Below are 25,307 nucleotides of genomic sequence, written 5' to 3'. Positions count from 1 at the left end.
ACACACAACACACATTAAAACAACACAGCCTGTCTTAAAACAAATTAAAATACTTTATTTCAAATGTTTATCTGCTTCATGCATTTATCATTGTAAGATGCCATTTTGGCTGTTAAGGGTCAGTCCCAATTGATCACTTCTTTGCTGAAAGTTTTCTGTTGCACAAAATGGTAACGCAGGTCACCATGGTGACGAACTCTTCGAAGTCCACAGTACCATCAGCATTACTGTCTAGGCCCTTGAACAGCTTGTCTAGGGATGCTTGATCCTTGCAGTCCTGTTAACCAAAACACAAAGAAACAGTGGTTGATTTTTTTTTTATCGTCCAATATAACACATTAATAATGTGCAGAATCTCTGTATCAGAATAAAAATCTCTGTCAGTATAAAAGCTAATGAATCTCTTTTGTAAGGTCTAAGAGCATATCTTACCCCAAACATGGGTCCCATCTCTTTGGTGAGAAGCTCCTTTAGCTCTCCCTTGGAAAGAGTTGTTGCGTCTTTATCAGTGCCAGCGTATTTTCTAAATACGTCAATGAGCGATAGCATTGCGGCGTGCAGCTGGGACATGATGACTTTTGGAAAGGAAAGAATATAAATAAATCTTTATAAGCTTTATTTATTGTTTTATTTTAAAGACAGAAGACATGTGTTGCCTCATCCTCTTTGTAGTAAATAAAATGAGCCTAATCTTTTTTTCCAGTCATGTGCCATTTGGCTCTGCTAAACAAAATCTGTGGAACAAAACATAAAAGTTCTTCCAAATATGTATTGTATTTTATAATATCTGCCTGGCATCCTCCATTCCTCTGCTTCTGTTCATTCATTTTCTACCGCTTATCCGAACTTCTCGGGTCACAGGGAGCCTGTGGCTATCTCAGGCATCAAAGGGCATCAAGGCAGGATACACCCTGGACAGAGTGCCAACCCATCGCAGGGCACACACACTCTCATTCACTCATGCAATCACACACTACGGACAATTTTCCTTGTCTTTGGACCGTCAGAGGTAACCAGAGTACCCGGAGGAAACCCCTGAGGCACGGGGAGAACATGCAAACTCCACACACACAAGGCGGAGGCGGGAATCAAACCCCCAACCCTGGAGGTGTGAGGCAAACATGATAACCACTAAGCCACCATGCCCCTCTGCTTCTGTTCTTGAAATAAAATTGTCATAACCCTCCAAATGCTAAGTGAAGCAAATTGCAATTTTTACATTGGAATAGTACTGAGTGAAAGGCAACCAAGAGAGAGAGATACATGTACACTAAACAACAATAACATCTATAACCTACACACTAAACAATAACCTGAGAACTGTATATACACAGATCTTAAAAAATGTCAGTTAGCATTAATAGTATTTACATTGGAAAATCACTAACAGCAAACAACTCTTTTTTCTTTAACAAAAAACAACCACAAAAAAGAAGAATTCATTAGGATCTGTACAAAACACCCATTGCAAAACCTTTCCTTGAAAACGTCACTACTCACCTTTAGGTTCAGATAGGGAGTTAGACCAGTGAAAACAAAGATGGAGAAGGATGATCTGATTCGGGAAGGACTGGCCCTTATATGCATTATCTGACTGTTCACACCCTATTTTTTAAATTATTTAAAAAAACATCAAACCTGTAAAACAGCATTTCATGTTTAACATCTTGGCTGACACCCTGTTATTGTGTTCTGTGTTAATACATATCATGATCAGCTGCAAACTGCTCAATTCTGAAGCATTATTAAGAAAACTGGAAAAAGAAAAAAAAACTGTGCATGCATGTTATTCTGACTCTGCACACACACACACACACACACACACACACACACACACACACACACACACACACACACACACACACACACACACACACACACACACATACATATGCTTCATGATTCAGCTTCAGCTGGATGTTTGTGGTAAGCGCTCTCTCACGAATGTCCTGGCAACAGAGAGACTACTGTGTTTCTATGATTCTGGTGTTTGTTGTTCACATGACAACACAAATTTATCACTGCATTAAAGTAGTATAAGGCAAGAGGAGGTGAGATTGAACAGAGTGAAAGAGCATGTGTTTTTTTATGCAATAAAACATTGGGCCTAGGAACGGAGAAAAAAAAAAGCTAGATGGGTGTTTGCATGTAAAGGAGAGTGTGAAACACAATGGGAAACAAACTGAATGCAGAAGATTTTGAGTATGAAAACCTGAATTACCTGTTAAACCTGTTGGTAGTTTAAAGAGAGTTAGTTTAAAGAGAAAAGTTAGTGGGAAAGGAGGAGGATGTATCCTCATTTAACCTAGCTCAACCCACTCACCCGCCATTTCCTCCCCAGCACTCCATGTTCCTTACATAACATAGGAATGAATCACTAGATCAGAATTTGACTCTAATTTGTGGCACAACTGAGCTTTGTGTAAGCTTGCACGGAGTGGAAAGACACTGTGTCTTTTGTCTTATGTGGAGATTCAAATGACTGCACAAATTATTATTATTATTTTTTTTGTTTACATTTAAACATTTATAGAACAACTGTACATCTCTGATTGCATGTTTGGGTCAGATTACACTTCGTGAAACAGTCCTGGTATTTGCATGCTAGATACAGCCAAGAGCGTCTTCTTAATCCCGGTCTGTCAGCTACAGTATAAGACTCAGGTCTTGTTGGGGCAAGTCTTCACAGCGATAAGCCCTGTTGTTTTAGAAAAATTTTAAACAACTTAATTTGTACCTACATTGATGATATATGATTATGAATATTTTAAACTTCTCTCTTTTTGCATGTGAATTTAGAATTAAAGTTATTATCCTTATTTATCTAAGTATTTGTGTATTCTATATGTATGCGTTCTCATATCGCCACATAACAGGATATCCCGTCAACCACACCTCATCACGTCCTGACCACTTGTGGCTCCTTTCATCCTGATTTAGCAGCCCGATGTGAGTCTAGTTTATAAGCACTTCAGTGTAAAACCTTTGTTATGTCCAGGTTTGTGGGTTGCTATTTGTATTTTTTACTCTCGATCATAGTCTGTCTTTTACCTTGTATCTCTAGTTCTAGTTTTATTGTTCATTTTAGAGTGTGTTTTGTTTGCACTCTTTGTTTGCACTGTTCACAAATAAATCTGCACCTGCATTCACATGACAGATAGATTACACCATTTCTATGTCCATGCACACAAGTACACTCCATATGTGCACTTTGTTGGTGTACAAAGGCTAACATTCAATCATCGCTTTCATTTCATTCATCAGTGGTAATTAACAGTTTGCTAGCTTTCCTCCAGACCTGGAGACAACATCTGACCAAAGCCAAGGCTGACGGAACCAAAGCTGCAAGTTCTTGGGGGGGATAGTGGCAGCAGACAGGAGTAGGTTATGGCCATACATGGCCTATGCCAGGTTTGATTTCCATAAGATGGAATCATCAGCTCACAGGATATGGTGGCTCAAGGTCTCGGTTTAGCATTTCGGTTTGGCTGTTGGACTGAGGGTGGAATCCGTGCAACAGGATGATGGAAGCTCCCAAGAGCTGGCAGGACTCCATAAAACAAGTATATCTACTAAAAGCTTATTCATGCCAGCACTACAGAATTACATCATCTGTTTATAAAGAGGGATGGCCTTTAATCCCTTGAGTTTGTGCCAAACATGGACATGTGACATATTAAAACACTCAGCACAATGAGGGGAACTGCCCCATGGGTATTCTGGTCACGTCACGTGGCGTGACGTGATGTCACATGTAGCCCCACCCCAAAAACAACCAAAATTAAAAATTTGCACAACATGGACATGTGACATATTAAAACACTCAGCACAATGAGGGGAACTGCCCCACGGGTATTATGGTCACGTCACGTGACGTCACGTGACGTCACATGTAGCCCCGCCCAAAAAACAAGCGAAATAAAAAATTTGCACAACATGGACATGTGACATATCAAAACACTCAGCACAATGAGGGGAACTACCTCACGGGTATTCGGATCACGTCACATGCTCATGTCCGCTCCCCTCCGAAAGTATTGGCACCCTAGCGGTCCAGTAGCTTTCACAATCTTTGTGTCCACTCGCCTCCAAAATGCACCGGCCTTTGCGACTACTTGCACTGTCAAAGCCAACATCAAAGTTTGTCGCGACAAACTTTACAAATCTAGTTTTAATTGTTTTCTTGAAATATGATATATATTTTTTAATTTTTTTCTATGTGGTAGATATTTTCAAATATTTCTAAATGCTGCAAGTGTACTGATGGGCTACTGAATTATATTTCTGGTGCAACTAGACTTTTAGAAACAGAAATGGATTCAGTTTGTTTCTAGAGCATCAGCATGACTTTAACAAATGCTCCACAAGATGGAGGCATTTACTATCTGAATGGTCCATGTGAATCTACTCTTCTGAAGAAGCCCTTCAGCAAAGAGGAAAATCATTAACTCCATGAAAATGTACATTAGGTTGCATCTGGTGTTCTGTCAGTTCTTTGAGAACTAAATTAAAAAGAACCTCTACATTGTGATGGATCATCAGAATACTTATCATGCATTATTATGGGTGGTGGTTTGGCAGCATTGAACAATGGCAAACAGAGCAATCAAAGGCAACGCAGAATCAGAAATTCAAAAGAAATAGTAATTTTGGAAATAGGTTTGCTAGGGGCTTTGCTAAGTTATTGGTGTTTGTGTGAGACCATAAGCTGACAGCTTTTGCATTAGACTGATCCAGTTTTACTTCTTAAGAATTGACGTGCCAAAGAAATGGCACTAATGCTTTGTGAAACTCACACTTCTCCAATTTGACCTGTAGGTGGTGCTCAAGGTCCTTGGCTAGGGTTCCTGACTTATCTGCTTTGCATGTTGATTCGTGGGAGAGGAGTAGATGAAGTAAGTGAGAATGTCTTCTGTATAAAAATATATATCTATAAGAAGATTTTGTTTACAGATTCTTACAGTTCTTTTCAGTCCATAAATCAATAAAAATTAACCGACTTTTGATGAGGAAATGAATATAACCCATATGTTCTTATCCTATTCCATGGAGTATACTACAGGAACCAAAAAGGATGTGCTTTTTTGCCCATACAGAAAGAATCTTAGGAGGCTGTAGCTCAGAACCCTTGGATTTGCAAAATACCTTAGATAGTGCTTTATAAGGTTTGGGAATATAGACATTCCACTACCACATACACTACCACATACATTTTCTGAGTGTTATTGTCTTTGCTGAACGACAATGTAGTGAAATGTACTTTTCCAGAAAAAACAACAACAGGATGTTAATTTTTATTTGTTTTTAAGAAGGGATGGGCACCGCCCAGAGGACTATAAACAAAATGGTTGTGAAGACATTTTAAGTAGGAAAGTAATGGTCTGTGTGAAGTGCACCTATGCATTGTCTTCAAGTCAACTTTAATTATATCAAACTGTTTGCCATGCAGAGCATAATCACAGATAAAATAGACAGTACTGTAGCATGAGACGAACCTTTAATCTCAGCCTTTTCAGCATCCAGCATTTCCTGACATCCCTGAGACACCAAGATAATCTTAGAGGTAATGGGAATTTGATTTCTGTGATAGGCATACGTTCCAGAACTGGAGCTACCAGTTTGGCCAAGTTTTCTGCTGTTCGTCCAACAAGCTGGATTTCCATCTACTTGCATTCATCACATTTTTATTTATTTATTTTTTTTTTGCATATTGTTTTCAGAGCTAGTTTGTTTCACCTACTCGCATCTGCCAGCATGCAAATCCAGTAGCAAAATCAACCTTTGATTAATTTCCCTGCTTTATTTTATCAATCTGGGATTGTCCAAGATTGTAAAGGAGACATCTCTGGGTCAATACACTTTCATAACTAAGGATAACAGAATATCTAAGGCTCATACATAATTCACACACTTGAATTCATCATCTGTGCTACTTTCATTATGGCATTTAGCAGACACCCTTATTTAGAGAAACTTACCTTTATTTATTTTATACATCTGAATAGTATAGAATACAGTTCAACGTGCTGATTTCACATGTTCCAATGGAAGTAAATATCTTCAAGGCAAAAATAGCCCTTCCACGGACCCTGATACATTTCCCCAGTTGAAAGAAAACATTTGTTTGTCCTCTGCAACCCAAAATTTTTTCTCTTAAAGAAAAAAGACAAGATGGGGCCTAGTGGAAAACCCCATTGTATCGGTGGTTCAGTTTAGGCAGCAGTTCTGTGACCAAAGCCTCTATATGCAGTGTGTAAATTTAACTGTGCGCATTTTGTTATCAAAGTTTCTGCTTAGCCTGTATTTTAATCCTGAGATATCATGTTTCCTTAATAATCATTAATTATTACTGTCTTGTATTGGTCTGTGTTGACTATGAGTTTGGATATTGTATAAAAAAGCACTGCACATAGATCCTAATGCTTCGTCTAACATTTAATATATATATTCTCGTTCTCTTGTAACACTTTTGGGTGATTACATTTAAAGCTTAAACAGTGAATCATTTTTGATGTGTTGTGACCTTAGAAGTTCAAATATGCAGAGGCTCTTTGTTAAATATTCAGCATGTACAAAACAGGATATTTGTTGATCTGTTATTATTTGTTATCATATTTTTCTTTCTTTGATATTATTTGTGCACCAGACTCTATATCTATATTTGCATGTGTATTGTGATTTTCAACAATGTATTGATATACAGACAGAACAAGCACACTTTTATTCAACACAGCCTGTCTTTAATCCGTATTAAAATAGTTTATTTCAAACAATCTGTTCCATGCATTTATCATTGTAAGATGGCAAACATTTTTTTTCTGTTTATCAAAATAACAAAAAAATATACATAAACAAATGGTGTGTTTTACATTGTTTTGGTTGTTATGGGTCAGCCATGTATTATATTTTTGTGAAAAATTTGTTGTACTGCATGGTAATGGTGGCCACAAGGGTGATATACTCTTGGAAGTCTGCAGAGCCAGACTTATTAGCATCTAGGTCCTTAAATATCTTGTCCAGTGCCGCTTTATCTGTGGTTTTCTGTTAACCAAAATGTACAAAGCAATTATGGTTGAGTTATTTTTTAATACACTATATTGTGTTGAATCTCCGATTCTGTCAATATAAAATGAATTGCTTCTTTAAGGTTTAAGAGCATATCTTACGCCAAAGATGTCTCCCATTTCTTTCCTGAGCAGCTTTGCTAGCTCTCCTTTGGAAAGAGTAAGTTTGTCTCCCTCCTTGCCAGAGTATTTATGAAAGATAGCGATGAGCATTTCCATTGCTTGCTCCACCTGGGTCAACTTGGACATGATGGCTTTTGGAAAGATATATACTTTAATTATTACCACAAGTTTTATTCTCTCACTGAATTTGCAACCTACAAAGCCAGAAGATGTGTAGCCTCATCCCCAGGCAGATAACTAATAAAGGATGCATGGAACATGCAGTCTGACTTTTGTCTACTGAACATAATCTGTTGAAAAACGAATGAAGGTGAAAAGGAAATTATAGTAAAAAGGTAATATCAAACTGCACTTTATAATTATTTAAAAAAAGCAATTTTACAGCAAGTAAAGGAGAAGCGCAGGTAAGTGCACAAATTCAAACATGCACGCGCACACACACACACACACACACACACACACACACACACACACACACACACACACACACACACACACACACACACACACAAACACAGTGTGCCATGCCTAGCTTTGGCCTAAGGGAAGTTAGAAAATGCTTTCTTCTGTGCTGTGATTGGATGAATCACCCAAAAAGAAAAAAATATTACATGAAGGAGGAGACATGGAAAAATACACAAAAAGGAGGATGGATTAAAGAGGAACATTAAAGTAGAATAGTTGGTTTAGCGGATTATGGCCAACACCCTGGCTGTTCACTATAATTAAGACTAGAGGTTAACAAAGAAAATGGAGTTAAGAAAGCTGACTGTAGCCAACATTCAACAAAGCCAAATATTTCTCCTTCTAGCATCCTCCAGTGCAAGTCTTGTCTCTAAGTCTTTAACTCTAAGTAAATCATATAAAACTCTCAGTGAATCAAACAGAATCAAAATGTTTGATGGAGGTTACTTTTATGGAGATGGAGATCTAATTGAGCAGAGAGTGCAGAAGAGAGAGAGAGAGAGAGAGAGAGAGAGAGAGAGAGAGAGAGAGAGAGAGAGAGAGAGAGAGAGAGAGAGAGAGAAAGAGAGAGAAGGAGGACAGTAACCTGCACTCTAAACAATATCCTGAAAGTATATATTCACAGAACATTAAAAAATTGTATGTATAAAATTATAAAAATCACTAAAATCACTAGCAGCATTGCAAAAAAAAAAAAAAAAAATTACAACAAACAACAATCTTGAATTTAATTCAGACTAGGATCTCAAAAACATACACTCTGCAAAACCTTTCCTTGAGCACACCCACAATTCTGTGAAATTCAAAATTTTCTCAAAGTTTCTTCAAGTCTAAACTTACCTTTAAGTTTGTGAGCTGAGAGCTAGACCAACACAGATGAAGAGAGGGAAGGAGGAAGTGAGTCCAGGAGGGATGGACTGACCATTATATGCAACAGCTGACATCCACTGACCCATCCTCCTTTTCACCCTACCAAAACAACCTCTGCCATCCTGGTCCTTCCCCTTTTTCCCTCTCCGTCTCCATTTTTGCCTGTAAATGTGTGACTCTATATCTATATTTCCATGTTTATTATGACTTTTAAGAAGCAACTATTTTCGAACTAAATGTTTTACGCTGTGCAGCAACCTAGGGTCAATTTTTAGAAGATTATTGTTATAAACCAATATATTAATTCATGTCCATTAGTGTTGGACTTTCGCCGTCCCATCAGTTATGTTCATATGTTCTATTTTAAATATGCCATTGATTTGCTGTTCTGCTATTTGCTACCTCTGGAAATACACACACACACACACACACACACACACACACACACACACACACACACACACACACACACACACACACACACACACACACACACACACACACACACAAAACACACAACACACATTAAAACAACACAGCCTGTCTTAAAACAAATTAAAATACTTTATTTCAAATGTTTATCTGCTTCATGCATTTTGGCTGTTAAGGGTCAGTCCCAATTGATCACTTCTTTGCTGAAAGTTGTTCGTGGCACAAAATGGTAATGCAGGTCACCATGTTGACGAACTCTTTGAAGTCCACAGTACCATCAGCATTACTGTCTAGGTCCTTGAACAGCTTGTCTAGGGATACTTGATCCTTGCAGTCCTGTTAACCAAAACACAAAGAAACAGTGGTTGATTTTTTTTTTATCATCCAATATAACACATTAATAATGTGCAGAATCTCTGAATCAGAATAAAAATCTCTGTCAGTATAAAAGCTAATAAATCTCTTTTGTAAGGTCTAAGAGCATATCTTACCTCAAACATGGGTCCCATCTCTTTGGTGAGAAGCTTCTTTAGCTCTCCCTTGGAAAGAGTGTTTGCGTCTTTATCAGTGCCAGCGTATTGTCTAAATACGTCAATGAGCGATATCATTGTGGCCTGCAGCTGGGACATGATGACTTTTGGAAAGGAAAGAATATAAATAAATCTTTATAAGCTTTATTTATTGTTTTATTTTAAAGACAGAAGACATGTGTTGCCTCATCCTCTTTGTAGTAAATAAAATGAGCCTAATTTTTTTTCCAGTCATGTGCCATTTGGCTCTGCTAAACAAAATCTGTGGAACAAAACATAAAAGTTCTTCCAAATATGTATTGTATTTTATAATATCTGCCTGGCATCCTCCATTCCTCTGCTTCTGTTCATTCATTTTCTACCGCTTATCCGAACTTCTCGGGTCACAGGGAGCCTGTGGCTATCTCAGGCATCAAAGGGCATCAAGGCAGGATACACCCTGGACGGAGTGCCAACCCATCGCAGGGCACACACACTCTCATTCACTCATGCAATCACACACTACGGACAATTTTCCTTGTCTTTGGACCGTCAGAGGTAACCAGAGTACCCGGAGGAAACCCCTGAGGCACGGGGAGAACATGCAAACTCCACACACACAAGGCGGAGGCGGGAATCAAACCCCCAACCCTGGAGGTGTGAGGCAAACATGATAACCACTAAGCCACCGTGCCCCTCTGCTTCTGTTCTTGAAATAAAATTGTCATAACCCTCCAAATGCTAAGTGAAGCAAATTGCAATTTTTACATTGGAATAGTACTAAGAGTGAAAGGCAACCAAGAGAGAGAGATACATGTACACTAAACAACAATAACATCTATAACCTACACACTAAACAATAACCTGAGAACTGTATATACACAGATCTTAAAAAATGTCAGTTAGCATTAATAGTATTTACATTGGAAAATCACTAACAGCAAACAACTCTTTTTTCTTTAACAAAAAACAACCACAAAAAAGAAGAATTCATTAGGATCTGTACAAAACACCCATTGCAAAACCTTTCCTTGAAAACGTCACTACTCACCTTTAGGTTCAGATAGGGAGTTAGACCAGTGAAAACAAAGATGGAGAAGGATGATCTGATTCGGGAAGGACTGGCCCTTATATGCATTATCTGACTGTTCACACCCTATTTTTTAAATTATTTAAAAAAACATCAAACCTGTAAAACAGCATTTCATGTTTAACATCTTGGCTGACACCCTGTTATTGTGTTCTGTGTTAATACATATCATGATCAGCTGCAAACTGCTCAATTCTGAAGCATTATTAAGAAAACTGGAAAAAGAAAAAAAAACTGTGCATGCATGTTATTCTGACTCTGCACACACACACACACACACACACACACACACACACACACACACACACACACACACACACACACACACACACACACACACACACACACACACACACATACATATGCTTCATGATTCAGCTTCAGCTGGATGTTTGTGGTAAGCGCTCTCTCACGAATGTCCTGGCAACAGAGAGACTACTGTGTTTCTATGATTCTGGTGTTTGTTGTTCACATGACAACACAAATTTATCACTGCATTAAAGTAGTATAAGGCAAGAGGAAGTGAGATTGAACAGAGTGAAGGAGCATGTGTTTTTTTATGCAATAAAACATTGGGCCTAGGAACGGAGAAAAAAAAAAGCTAGATGGGTGTTTGCATGTAAAGGAGAGTGTGAAACACAATGGGAAACAAACTGAATGCAGAAGATTTTGAGTATGAAAACCTGAATTACCTGTTAAACTGTGGGTAGTTTAAAGAGAGTTAGTTTAAAGAGAAAAGTTAGTGGGAAAGGAGGAGGATGTATCCTCATTTAACCTAGCTCAACCCACTCACCCGCCATTTCCTCCCCAGCACTCCATGTTCCTTACATAACATAGGAATGAATCACTGTACCTAATAATTTGTACCTACATTGATGATATATGATTATGAATATTTTATTTAAACTTCTCTCTTTTTGCATGTGAATTTAGAATTAAAGTTATTATCCTTATTTATCTAAGTATTTGTGTATTCTATATGTGTGCGTTCTCATATCGCCACATAACAGGATATCCCGTCAACCACACCTCATCACGTCCTGACCACTTGTGGCTCCTTTCATCCTGATTTAGCAGCCCGATGTGAGTCTAGTTTATAAGCACTTCAGTGTAAAACCTTTGTTATGTCCAGGTTTGTGGGTTGCTATTTGTATTTTTTACTCTCGATCATAGTCTGTCTTTTACCTTGTATCTCTAGTTCTAGTTTTATTGTTCATTTTAGAGTGTGTTTTGTTTGCACTCTTTGTTTGCACTGTTCACAAATAAATCTGCACCTGCATTCACATGACAGATAGATTACACCATGTCCATGCACACAAGTACACTCCATACGTGCACTTTGTTGGTGTACAAAGGCTAACATTCAATCATCGCTTTCATTTCATTCATCAGTGGTAATTAACAGTTTGCTAGCTTTCCTCCAGACCTGGAGACAACATCTGACCAAAGCCAAGGCTGACGGAACCAAAGCTGCAAGTTCTTGGGGGGGATAGTGGCAGCAGACAGGAGTAGGTTATGGCCATACATGGCCTATGCCAGGTTTGATTTCCATAAGATGGAATCATCAGCTCACAGGATATGGTGGCTCAAGGTCTCGGTTTAGCATTTCGGTTTGGCTGTTGGACTGAGGGTGGAATCCGTGCAACAGGATGATGGAAGCTCCCAAGAGCTGGCAGGACTCCATAAAACAAGTATATCTACTAAAAGCTTATTCATGCCAGCACTACAGAATTACATCATCTGTTTATAAAGAGGGATGGCCTTTAATCCCTTGAGTTTGTGCCAAAAATCCCTGACTGATAGAAAGCCAACGTTATGCTATTGAGAAAAGTTAGTCATCAAAGTGCTAAAAAAAAAATTTTTTTTATTCACTTACAAATTCACGTGAAATTTGCATAAAATGCCTTGACACAAAAACAAAAAAGCTTAATTAAAGCTTAATTTAAGCTTTGTTGAACTGAACTCTAGACTGGACATCAAACATGGACCAAATGTTTCTTATTAGAACAGCAGAGTCATTAGAGCCATTTTCAGAAACTTCCTCAGAAGCTCTTACATAATCTTTATACAACTCATTAGTTATCATCAGATCTAGTCATTTTGATTTGGGTAAGGCTGGGCAAGATAAGGATATTGTAACATTTATACTTAAGCCTATCCCTGTCTGAGTTTTCTCCACCACCAGAGCACCGTAGTGCACAGTATATCAACTCTGTAGCCCACCATTATGAAGGCTATTGTTAAGGTGTAGAATTCCAAGCTTGATTATGTTTACCCGTATTGTTATCAATTATCTGCCTGTTTCTATGTACCTGCCTTTTGGATATCCACAGTAACCTGTTGGCAGTATTCAAACTCATTGCTGGTTTTTGTTATGTTGATTTGTTAGGCTGCATTTTACATGAGTAATTGTTCGCTTAAGCCAAACAGAACCAAATTTTTACCATTTTTGAAAGTCAGATTTGCTTTTTACTCGTTCATGTAGATTGAAAACCTGTGCCAAGCAAATTCCTGCCTCAGCTCATTTTGCATGAAGTCACAACTACAAAAATCCATAAAGGTCAATTGTACTGATAACTGGGGACATGAAATTAATAATGATAGTAAAGGCACAAGTGGAGGTTATTTTGACTTACAGTACTTCTATGCCAATAAAAATGTACAATGTATCACTTGAATCAGTCAAAATTTAAAGACATAATACAATGAAATAGACCTCAAGCATAGAAAATATGAATCAGTTGGAAATTAACTGAGATGAAAAGAAACACGAAATGAAAACAGTGGAGAAGAGAACACATCACACAGGGATGTGATAGAAATGTTTAAAAAAAACAAAAAGTTTACAAAAAGATCAGATTTATATAGCCAGCTATTCCTGACATGCACTATATCAGCTGAGGCATCTGCTTTGGCTTTTAGTACTGTAGGCAGACCCTACTGTCCTCTGTTTACATGATGACATTGCTTTTGTTTCATGGTAGAAATTAATTTGTCTTGATTTATGGATTAGTTTTAATTTTCATTCTCTTTTATATCACATGCTATTTGTGTTCACATAAGCTAGACATGTTGTATCTCTCTCTCTCTCTCTCTCTCTCTCTCTCTCTCTCTCTCTCCCCCCCCCTTTTAATTAGTTGGGCGAGTAGCCCAACAAATGTTATACTACTATGTGAAATTGCAACAGGTCTACATGGCTATCTATCACCATCCTTTTATTAACTTTAGACAAATAAATGCATAGAACTTGATTGTTGACATTATTATTAATCCTGAGAGCAAGCCCAAACCTGCCAGGACTAAATCCATTAGGAAGATGTTGTGTGTGTACAGGTAAAAAGTTTTACTCTTCGTATTTGAGTAACGCACGGCTACGCCACTTTGCTGTATGATGGCTATTTTAGACATAATTTTGTGAATTTTCTTTGTTAATGTCTTTGGCTAGATCAAATCGTCTCCAAAACCAAGAAAAGCAAAAAGCAAGAGCTACGGTAACCTCTAGACTTTCAGTTTACTGGCGGTGAATGTAGGATTCAATTATTAGCTATAGAAAAGCATAGTTCTGTGGCTTACTGGAATATTTTCATAAAATATAAGCATTTGTTCATGTTCTCAGAATAGCAGAGAGATCAAGTAAAGTAGAATAACAGGGAAAACCACTTACACAAAAAGGTTAAGGACTTGTTTCTACATGTGAACTGCAAGCAGTTATATACACACCTTCGGCCACACCTTTAGAAATTACAAGAGCCGTGTAAATGGAAACATTGCAGATAAATTTGCATATTATCCAAATATTATATTTGCTTCATTCTTTTTACTTTTCACTTAGTAGTGTTTAATTTGCGTATATGAAAGTAGAAACTCAGGGCTTTAAGATTGTCTAGTTTAAAAGTATTCCTCTTTTACTTATCCTACATGGGGTAATATAGGCTAAGAAAAGAAGAGTTAAATTAAAAAGGATCTTTAACGTAAATGGTGATATTAAACTCAGTTGCCCTCTGAAATGCCAAATGCTTGTTCAGAAGCATCTTTAACCATCTTCTGGTGCATGGTTAACCAACCACTTAAAGTCTGTGTAGGGTTGTAAGGTAAAAACCATCAAAAACCAAAAGTGTACTGAATACCTTTATATCACACAAAGTAATTCATTAGTTTATACTGACTGAAATGTCTTATAATGTGTGATGTTAGAATAGATAAGAAAATCCTGATAGTATGAGCAGGTAAACTGCTTCCAGGCTCCTCTCTAAAGTATGGGATGCAACTACTAGTAATGCTACAAAATGCAATGTTCAGGTACATGGAAAGGTGATATTTGTATACGGCCCAGAAAAGCCATTTTAGTTTCCATATACCTGCTCAAACAGGGCTACATTTATGTTAAGGATTCATTCTCAAGCGGGAGCCTTTGAGGCACAAAGCCATTGTGTGTAACACTGCAGTGCACAATCCCAAAGACAGAGAGAGCATTGCTCAAGAGGGCCAGGTTAGGTAAGACAACAAATGATTCATTTATTCATTGTGAGCAGACTACCCTTCGTTGAAGGCACAAACTCACCAAGCAAAGGATTAACAACTAAACCTTTCACCTTTCATAACACAATGAAGCAAGAGAAAAGAAGACATCTGGTCATGAATGTTTGGAAACATCTCTTCAGAAGCCACTAACCGCAAACAATGATCAAGTGCAGGGGCTGGACTCTTACTGAACACTAGTCAGGTCTTTAAGTATTTAAACAATGAGACAATATTTAATTCTTTTGCCTCTGTACCCCACTACAATGGATTTGAAATGAAGCAAGACTTTCAGCGTTAAGGGGTTTAATAAAAAAAATTGCATTAATTTTTTAAAGAATTACAGCGTCACAGTTTAGATACACATGCAAGTGTACAGTATTTTATTTAGCATATATGAACAAGGTCATGTACATATTCACACTAACACATAAATCTTCCCTGCATGAAATATGCATATACTCACTATATGCAAATACATGGTAGTGCTAATGCTTTATGCATCTTATCAATAGTCCTGAAATATACACTGGATGGAGTATATCATTTAATGGCATATATAGTAACCAACAATTTTTAAGAGGAAAACAAATAAAAATTTTATAGGGAAGGAAAAATACACTATAAATGCGCATGCTCTAGAGTGAGCAAAATGACAATGGCATGAGTCACATAGGGAAATCCCTCACTACTACTGTTGCTATAGTAACCTTCCTCTAGTGCCCAGTCCTGTTGTGCTGTATGGGTGGAGTATGATGTCAGTATAGTAACAAAAGGGTTTCAAAACATTGACAGAAAAAAGAGTGAATTTGAATATATGAAATGTTTTGGATACTATCTTGAATATGTAAATAAATGCTTAACATGAACATAAAAAAGGCAAAGACTTTCCAGGCCAGTTCAGCAGGTTTAGTAAATACAGTGGCTTTATATTCTCAGGGGAGCAAATGACAGTGATTAGGTTTGACACTGTAAATTTAAAAGTTGTTCCAGCTCCGATTGTCTTCCGTGTCATGAAGATGTTGGATCTTCACTGAGATAAGGCCAACCATGTGAGGATCTTGAGACATCTAGAGATGCACCAGCTCTAGATGGACTCTACTTTATGACATATTTGGACATTCTAAGAGGAGATGTCAACTACATGTGGTCTTTTAGGACAAAAACCTACTCATCAATACATTTGTCAGACTGTATATTTATAATCACACCCCCAGTGTCCCCCAAATGAAGATGGGTTCCTCTTTGAGTCTGGTACCTCTATGGGTTTCTTCCTTTACCATCCTCGCCACAGTTGCCTCAGTCACCTCAGGCTTGCTCATTGGGGAAACATACAAACACGTTTAAATATAAGTCTAATATTAATCTTACTTTTTTGTATTACATTAATCTTTATATGAACTTTTTGTTTTAGGTTTATGTTCTGTAAAGCTGCTTTGAGACAATGTCCATTGTTAAAAGCTTGTAATAGAAAATGTTGTGAATAACAAAAATGAACATTGAACATTATGTACCAGACACTCACACACCAAAAACTAGGAACTGCAAAAAATAACAAAGGGGAACTGAACTGTTTCCAGTTTCACTAGGCCAGGGGTCGGTAACCTTAAACACTCAAAGAGCCATTTGGAACCATTTCTCTCAGAATTTAAAAAAAAAACAGGGAGCCACAAAACCCTTTTGACATCTAAAATGAAGATAACGCTGCATATATCGTTTTTTACCTTTATGAAAAGCATAGAAATAACTGTAGTGTGTTGCATTTATGAAATCAATGAACTGCTACAGAGGGGGCATGGTGGCTTAGTGGTTAGCACGTTCACCTCACCCGCCTCCGCCTTGTGTGTGCAGAGTTTGCATGTTCTCCCCATGCCTCGGGGGTTTCCTCCGGGTACTCCGGTTTCCTCCCCCGGACCAAAGACATGCATGGTAGGTTGATTGGCATCTCTGGAAAATTGTCCCTAGTGTGTGATTGTGCGAGTGAATGAGAGTGTATGTGTGCCCTGCGATGGGTTGGCACTCCGTCCTGGGTGTATTCTGCCTTGATGCCCGATGACCCCCGAGATAGGCACAGGATCCCCGTGACCCGAGGTAGTTCGGATAAGGGGTAGAAAATGAGTGAGTGAATGAGAATTTGTATGTTTGTGATTGTTTCGGTTTGTGTGGGTGATTAATTTGTCTGGGTGGTAAATTTCTGAATGCAATTTTTCTATATTGTTACCAATAAGATTATCAGCTTTTGAAATGCACAAGCTATTAAACTAATTGCTTGTGTTAGTTATTTAACAGACAGCCTGTTGATTACATATTTTATAGCTTACTGTGAACCACTGGACTAAAGTTGACTTTCTGGCTCTTTTAAACCTTTTGTTTAGCTGAAAACAAGTTTATATTTGCATATAAGAAAGAGGTTGTGGATTATTTGCCACACCCACAAAATGTGTTTATTTGATAGTATGAAATGATTAATTAATCCTTTTGATTTTTATATAATTTAAGCAGCAAAGTGAACAAAGAAGTTCTTTAATGAGAACAAGCCCCATTTACACAGTCTTTTGCTGACATCTGGTGCTCAGTTACTTAGACTTATTTATTACATAATAATCAAAGACATTGGAGATGGGCTACTGCATGAGGAGATGGGCTACTGCATGAGGAGTGCTGAAAAGGGCCATAGGAGAACAACCAGAATGCAACAAGACCAGTATCTGTTCCTTTGTGCAAAGAGGAACCGGAGCACTGCCAGAGCCGTACAAAATGACCTCCAAAAGGCTATAAGTGTGCATGTTTTTATCAAACTATCAGAACAGACTCCATGAGGGTGGCGAGAGTGACTGACATCCTCTTGTGCACCGGTGTCCAATCTTATCCACAAAGGGCCGGTGTGGGTGCAGGTTTTCATTCCAAACAAGCAGAAGCCACACCTGATTCCACCTGTTTAATCAGTTGTTCTTGGCTTTTATTAGGCTCTGGTGTGGCTTCTGCTTGGTTGGAATGAAAACCTGCACCCACATCGGCCCTTTCCGGATAAGATTGGGCACCGCTGCTTTAGTGGGACCTGTGCTCATAGCCCGGTACTGTGCACCTTGATTAGTGATTGCCATAGGACACAAGAATTAGCAGGCCCCAGTTCTCTTCAGATGAGAACAGGTTCACACTGAGGAGATGTGACAGACATACACATTCTACCCAATGGTACTATTTCTTCTGTGAGGTACCAAAATTAAATCTTCAGAGCCATTGTCAGACCTTACGGTGCAGTGGGCCTTGGGTTCCTCCTGGTGCATGACAATACTTGCCGTGTTCACAAAACATCCCAAAAAGAGCAGTAGAAAGAGCATCACATTGTCTCTACCAACTTGCATTTTTCCTATAGTACATCCTAGGGCCATCTCTAGTGACATGCCTGCACCTGACTATCCACATGATGTAAAAGTACCATTATTCATCAAACCAGGTCAGTATAGGAACACTATAACTATGCAGCCCCTTATGCAGTAAGCTGTGATTCACTGTGTGTTCATACACCTGTCATAGCCAGCATTAACTCTTTTCAGCAATTTGTGCTCTAGTAGCTTTTCTCTGGAATCAGATCAAATGGGTTTGCCTTTAATCCTCAATCTCATCAGTGAGTGTAACTGCATCTCTTTTACTGGTTGTAATTCTTTGGACCACCTTTGGTCGGTACCAACTACTGGCCTAACAAGACTTGCTGCTTTGGAGATGCTCTGATGCAGTTGTCTCGCCTTCACAATTCGGCTCCTGTCAGAGTCACTCAGATCTTTCTGCTTGCCCTTTTTTCTATCTCCCAACTGATTGTTCACTTGCTGCCTAATATATCCCACCCCTTGACAAATGCCACTGTAACGAGATAATCAATGCTATTTACTTCAGCTCTCAATGGTTTTAACATTATTACTGATGGTGTATATTGCCAATTAAGTGTGCACTCCATTACTCCTGCTGTTAAGATTTAGATTTAAATTCTTAATTATAAACCAGTGTTTGGCAGTAACGCGTTTTGACAGTACTGTAAGTAATACTGTAACGCATTCATTTTTAAAATTAATAAAATTTCTGAATACAATTTTTCTATATTGTTACCAATAAGATTAACAGCTTTTGAAAAGCACAGTCTATTAAACTAATTGCTTGTGTTAGTTATTTAACAGACAGCCTGTTGAGTACATATTTTATAGCTTACTGTGAACCACTGGACTAAAGCTGACTTTCTGGCTCTTTAAACCTTTTGTTTAGCTGAAAACAAGTTTAAATTTGCATATAAGAAAGAGGTTGTGGATTATTTGCCACACCTACTTAAGTTGTTTATTTGATACTATGAAATGAAAGCATTCATCCTCTTGACAAATATCAAACAAGGTTACATTCTTGTGAGCTCCCAGTAAGGACACTATGTGAATCAAATAAACACTAATCCAAAATTAATCATTTTAATTTTTATCTAATTTAAGCAGCAAAGTGAACAAAGAAAAAGCCCCATTCACACAGTCTTTTGTTGACATCTGGTGCTCAGTTACTTAGACTTATTTATTACATACGAATCAAAGAAATTACAGATGGGCTACTGCATGAGGAGATTGGCTACTGCATGAGGAGATGGGCTACTGCATGAGGAGTGCTGAGAAGGACCATAGAAGAACAACCAGACTGCAACAAGACCAGTAGCTACACCAGTTTATGTATGTAACCCGGTTCCCTGAGAAGGGAACGAGACACTGCATCAGGGCTGACGCTATGGGAACGCTTCTGTGAGGAAGTTGTGTCTGAAGCTCTGTGTGCAAACACGGAAATTTAATGGCTCTGGAACTACACGTGACAAAGTGATTACATGCCAGTAAGTCCATATAAGGGCATCTACATAACATTACTCCAGCTTCTACTTGTCTATTACAATCACACCCCCAGTGTCACCCATATGAGGATGGGTTCCCCCTTGAGTCCGGTTCCTCTCAAGGTTTCTTCCTTTACCAAGTTAAGGGAGTTTTTCCTTGCCACTGCTGCCTGAGTCACCTCAGACTTGCTCATAGGGGAATAAATACATACACATTGTGAACTATATACATCTAATAATAACCTAGAATTTTTATTTTGTTAATTCTTATTTCTTTTATTATTCGTTATTTCCTTTATCATTAATTATGTCTACCTTCTGCTCTATGTTTATGTTCTGTAAAGCTGCTTTGAGACAATGTCTATTGTAAAAAGCGCTATACAAATAAACTTGAATTGAATTGAATTGAATTGAATTGAATTGTCTGAAGGAAGCTGAGAAGGGAACCGGGTTACCTACGTAACCTGGTGTAGTTCCCTTTCAGGGGAACTCGACGCTGCATCAGGGCTGACGCTATAGGAACGCCAATACCCACGCCACCACGCACCGGTCGATGACTATGCCAGAGGCCATAAGAGAGCACGAGCAGACTGGGAACAGACCATCAATGGCTCTGCAGGACCTGGGACCCTGGAGTGGGGTCCAAGTACAGGTTATAGACCCTGATAAAGGTCCGTAGAGGACCAACGTGCCGCAGCACAAATATCATCAAAGGGACACCTCTGGCACTGTACGAGGCAATACTCCTAGTGGAGTAAGCCCTGATGCCGAGAGACGAGGCAAGACCGCACACCCAGTAGGCCTGAGCTAATGGCCTCCACCACCCAGTGCGCCTGGAAACCGGATTACCCTTATTCCGGCCCCCAAAACAAACAAAAAGGGTGAAGGAGTTACTCCACGAGCTAGAGCAGTGGACATAAGTCCTCAAAGCCCTTACTGGGCAAAGCAAATGCAGCCTCTCCTGTTCTGCCGACTCATGGGGTGGGGGACAGTAGGCCCGCAGTATGACCGGACAGCCAGCCGTCCTGGGCACCTTAGGGACATATCCTGCCCTGGGGTGCAGAATAGCCTTAGACATGCCAGGCAGGCGGCGGGCGATCGACAAAGCTCAAAGCGAACTTCCATCAGCCCCTCCAGGACCACAGAGAGGCCAGGAAAAAGGGCATGGTCTGCAGGAAGGCCTCAGCTGCCTGACACCATGCAGAATATGGTACCCACGGGTACCCACGGTATAACCCTTATAACCCTGAGAGGATGTCTGCGAGGATGAAAGCCCGCACCCCTGAGCCAGAGCTGGAATGGCCTCATGTGAGGCAGACCCAAAGGGATAATGTCGGCTGCCGCCGACATGAAGCCGAGCACCCTCTGTGTCTCGGTGACAGAGAGGCCTTGGCCTAGCCAAATATCTTTCACCGCTGACAAGTTGGAAGCCACCCGAGCGGGAGACAGATGTGCCAACATTTTGGTGGAATCCCAAACAACCCCCAGAAAGGTGGTTCTCTGAGAAGGAGAAAGCACACACTTTTCTGGGTTCAACCTAAGGCCAAGAGACTTCATATGGGCAAGCACAGCATCACGATGACTGGCCTTCGACTGGGTCAGAATGAGCCAGTCATCCAGGTAATTCAGTACACAGATGCCTTGGAGACCCAACGTTACCAGGGCAGTGTCCATGCACTTTGTAAACATGCGTGGTGAAAGGGATAGGCCAAAAGGAAGAACACAATACTGGTAAACTTCGCCCCCAAAAGTGAACCTGAGGAACTTCCTGTGCTCTGGCAGAATGCCTATGGGAAAATAGGCGCTCTCGAGGTCGATTGTCACAAACCAGTCTTTGGACCTGATCTGGGACACGATAACCTTGAGCGTGAGCGTCCTGAACCTGTAAGTTTTCAGAGTACAGTTAAGAGCCCACAGGTCCAAAATCGGACGCAGTCCCCCGTCCTCCTTGGGAACAATCCTTTTCGAAATATCGGCTGTAAAGCCGGAGTCCTGCTCAGGGAGGGGAACATTGCCAAGCTGAGAAACATCCTGTCTGTATCTGATGCTGAGAAGCTAGTTCATGCGTTCATGACCTCTAGACTGGACTATTGCAATGCATTACTAGGTGGTTGTCCTGCATCTTTAATAAATAGGTTACAGTTAGTCCAAAATGCAGCTGCCAGAGTTCTCACTAGGACAAGAAAGTATGACCATATAACCCCAATTTTATCATCTCTACACTGGCTAAATGTTAGGTATAGAATTGACTACAAACTGCTGCTACTTACGTACAAGGCTCTTAATGGTTTAGCTCCCATGTATCTAACTAGTCTTCTAATACGTTACAATCCTTCACGCTCTCTGAGATCACAAAACTCAGGGCTTCTGGTAGTTCCCAGAATATCTAAGTCTACTAAAGGTGGTAGAGCATTTTCTTATTTAGCTCCCAAACTTTGGAATAGTCTTCCTGATAGTGTTCGGGGCTCAGACACACTTTCCCAGTTTAAATGTAGATTAAAAACTCATCTCTTCAGTCAGGCGTACACATAATACATCCCATAATATCATGCACCAGTACATCAGACCAGCGCATTTTTATGAACGGCAGATATGTTAATCCCTTTCCACTGCTTTTCTCTTTGTACCCATCCCGAGGCATCCAGACACTGTACCAGCTCCCAACGTCCTCTGTGGGACGAAGCCTTTGGACATCCACTGAGCCGAGGCCGACTCTAAGAATCCTGAGACATCTCCAGTTAGACTCTGTGATACTCAGAAGATCAGAAGTCCTTGAACCTCACACCAATACAACATTTGTTTGACTGTATATTACAATCACACCCCCAGTGTCACCCATATGAGGATGGGTTCCCCTTTGAGTCCGGTTCCTCTCAAGGTTTCTTCCTTTACCAATTTAAGGGAGTTTTTCCTTGCCACTGCTGCCTGAGTCATCTCAGACTTGCTCATAGGGGAATAAATACATACACACTGTGAACTATATACATCTAATAATAATCTAGAATTTTTATTCTGTTAATTCTTATTTCTTTTATTATTCGTTATTTCCTTTATCATTAATTATGTTTACCTTCTGCTCTATGTTTATGTTCTGTAAAGCTGCTTTGAGACAATGTCTATTGTAAAAAGCGCTATACAAATAAACTTGAATTGAATTGAATTGAATTGAATTGAATTGAATTGAACATGCTCTATGGCCCCTTTCCTCAGGAGCAAGAGAAGTTCCTCCTGGAGGAACACCGCCTTGTGCCTGCCAACGATCGTGGGCAAGACATCCTAAAAACACATAGGACGGGAAGAGAACTGGATCCTGTAGCCTTTTCTACAGTACCCAGGACCCACTGAGACACACCTGGCAGAAGTTTCCACGCTGCCCGGTTGTCTGATAGTAGTGTCAAACTCACGCAGACCTGTCGGGTACCCTGAAACAGCACACTGGCAGATGCTACCCCAGGGAGATCCATTCAAGGAAGAGGAGCAATCACAGAAATGCCAGAGATGGTGGGGCAAGCAGTAGGGGGAGCCTTCCTGAATGGGACACTTCTAGGAACCCCAGCCCTCAGGCATTGGTTCTGGGCCCGGGTATGCCCACCGGCCTAATCTTAGACGGGAGGGCAAGTGCAGCCACACTAACTCTCCTTACTGCTCTGAGTGGGCTAGGAGGGGGTTGGGTGCAGCTGGAAGATGACCCAGGCTGCTTGCCGCGATGAGGGAGAAACTCCCTGAATGCCGTTGACTGGCATTTTACTTCCTGGTGCCTGTTGACGACCATACTCACTGTGGTGCCGAACAAGCCCTGAGTTGACACTGGGGAGTCCAGGAGAGAGGAAATATCCTTATCTTTAATATCAGTTAAATTGGGCCACAGGTGCCTCTCAGTGGCAACCAGCACATCCATTGCATGGCCTATGGAGTGGGCGGTCTGCTTTGTGGCATGCAGTGCAAAGTCAGTGGCACGGTGGAGCTCAGATATCACCTGAGGTCCCAACACCTGGCCACTGTTGAGCTCTGTCAGCATGTCAGCCTGGTAGGCCTGCAAAACTGCCATGGTGTGCAGGGCCGCACCTGCTTGGCCTGCTGCCATGTAGGCCTTACCCACAAGGGCTGAAGTAGTCCTACAAGGCTTGGATGGAATTCAGGTTTTCTCCATGCGGGCGATGTAGGCGAGAGATAGCCCGTAAGCGTCTCTTCAATCCCAGGCATCGCCCCATACCCATGGCTTTCAAGCCCTATAATGGCTGAATAGTAAGACATGGCAGGAGAAAAAGTACACACTGAAAATGGATTTCTCCAAGACCTCAAAACCTCAGCATGGAGGTCTGGGAAAAACAGAAGCTGCCTGCGTCAAGGTGGCCTGCGGCCTGAATTTAGAAAGCGGTCGTCTAGCTTAGAACGGAAGACATTAACGCCCTATACAGGCCAATCTGATTTTAACCTAGACACAGCGCGTGTCACCACCTCAAGGAGCTCTTCGAACGCCACTGATTGTGCTGGCTGTTCAGGGGGAAAAGCCCCTCCCCACCCGCATCGAGCTCCTCAGAGCCCATCACAGAAAGTGGCATGCTCACTTCCGGGTCAGGAGAAATCGCAGCGCGAGCTCCCTAAACAGAAACCGAATGAGTCAGGGGAGAGGGCAAGAGAAACGGAATTACCCATCTCTTTCTCCGCTTTCGCAAACCCCATGATCGAAGCCACCACGCCGCCTCAGCGGAGATGGGACCCGAACTATGAGGCGCAGCCGAAGATGAAAATATAGCCAGGTTGGATCGGAGAGTACGCAGATTGAAACTTTCACAGTGCACGCAGCCGGCCCCCTCGAGCCTCACAATGCAAGCAGCTGGCTCCCTCCCACCGGGCATGCTCCTCTCCCAAACAAACAATGCAAAAAGAGCGTGTGTCGTTCTTCGTGATAAAGTGGGGGGCACGGATGCACGCATCTCTTAAAATGCTTAGATTGCAACATATTATTGTTTTTCTCGCCTAGCTTTCCCTAAAATATATATTTTTCTCTCCCTGCAATTGACAGACAGGACAAATAATTGACACATACACAGAGCGGTTCCTGAAGACAAAGAAGCTGGAGTAATGTGACATAGAAGCCCTTATATGGACTTAATGGCACATAATCACTTCGTCACATGTCCTTCCCGAGCCATTAAATTGGCGTGTTTGCACACAGAGCTTCAGACACTTCCTCAAAGAAGCGTTCCCATAGCAGCAGCCCTGACGCAGCGTCGAGTTACCTCGAAAGGGAACTGTTCTGTACAAAATGACCTCCAACAGGCTATAAGTGTGCATGTTTTTACCAAACTATCAGAACAGACTCCATGAGGGTGGCAAGAGTGCCTGACATCCTCTTGTGCAGCGGTGTCCAATCTTATCCA

General features: G+C 40.4%; 2 protein-coding genes across 2 annotated transcripts; both read right to left on the bottom strand.

Moving 5' to 3' along the window:
* Window positions 1-34: 34 nt before the first annotated feature.
* LOC113651703 lies at window positions 35-8,717 on the bottom strand. The gene is made up of 7 exons (XM_047811502.1): window positions 8,493-8,717; window positions 7,167-7,318; window positions 6,907-7,041; window positions 5,496-5,538; window positions 1,501-1,605; window positions 433-575; window positions 35-277 (listed from the first exon to the last, which is right to left on the bottom strand). The coding sequence occupies exons 2-7, from the start codon at window positions 7,311-7,313 to the stop codon at window positions 134-136; spliced, it is 717 nt and encodes a 238-aa protein (XP_047667458.1). The 5' UTR covers window positions 7,314-7,318; window positions 8,493-8,717; the 3' UTR covers window positions 35-133.
* Window positions 8,718-9,067: 350 nt separating this feature from the next.
* Window positions 9,068-10,671, bottom strand: LOC113646823 (ictacalcin-like). The gene is made up of 3 exons (XM_027153286.2): window positions 10,515-10,671; window positions 9,446-9,588; window positions 9,068-9,290 (listed from the first exon to the last, which is right to left on the bottom strand). Exons 2-3 carry the CDS (start codon window positions 9,581-9,583, stop codon window positions 9,147-9,149), a joined length of 282 nt encoding a protein of 93 aa, XP_027009087.2. The 5' UTR covers window positions 9,584-9,588; window positions 10,515-10,671; the 3' UTR covers window positions 9,068-9,146.
* Window positions 10,672-25,307: the final 14,636 nt, after the last annotated feature.

This window comes from Tachysurus fulvidraco, chromosome 3, assembly GCF_022655615.1.
Source record: "Tachysurus fulvidraco isolate hzauxx_2018 chromosome 3, HZAU_PFXX_2.0, whole genome shotgun sequence".
Classification (NCBI taxonomy): domain Eukaryota; kingdom Metazoa; phylum Chordata; class Actinopteri; order Siluriformes; family Bagridae; genus Tachysurus; species Tachysurus fulvidraco.
This window is presented reverse-complemented; position numbering and strand designations above follow the sequence as displayed.

Bases quoted from the DNA above. Each gene is read 5' to 3' on its own strand.
- LOC113646823 (XM_027153286.2), bottom strand. From the start codon at position 9,583: ATGTCCCAGCTGCAGGCCACAATGATATCGCTCATTGACGTATTTAGA. The intron at 9,291-9,445 runs GTAAGATATGCT...TTTGGTTAACAG, and splicing joins AGATGGGACCCATGTTTGAG to GACTGCAAGGATCAAGTATC.
- LOC113651703 (XM_047811502.1), bottom strand. From the start codon at position 7,313: ATGTCCAAGTTGACCCAGGTGGAGCAAGCAATGGAAATGCTCATCGCT. The intron at 7,042-7,166 runs GTAAGATATGCT...TTTGGTTAACAG, and splicing joins AAATGGGAGACATCTTTGGC to AAAACCACAGATAAAGCGGC. The intron at 1,606-5,495 runs GTTCGTCTCATG...TTTAAAAAATAG, and splicing joins TGAAAAGGCTGAGATTAAAG to GGTGTGAACAGTCAGATAAT.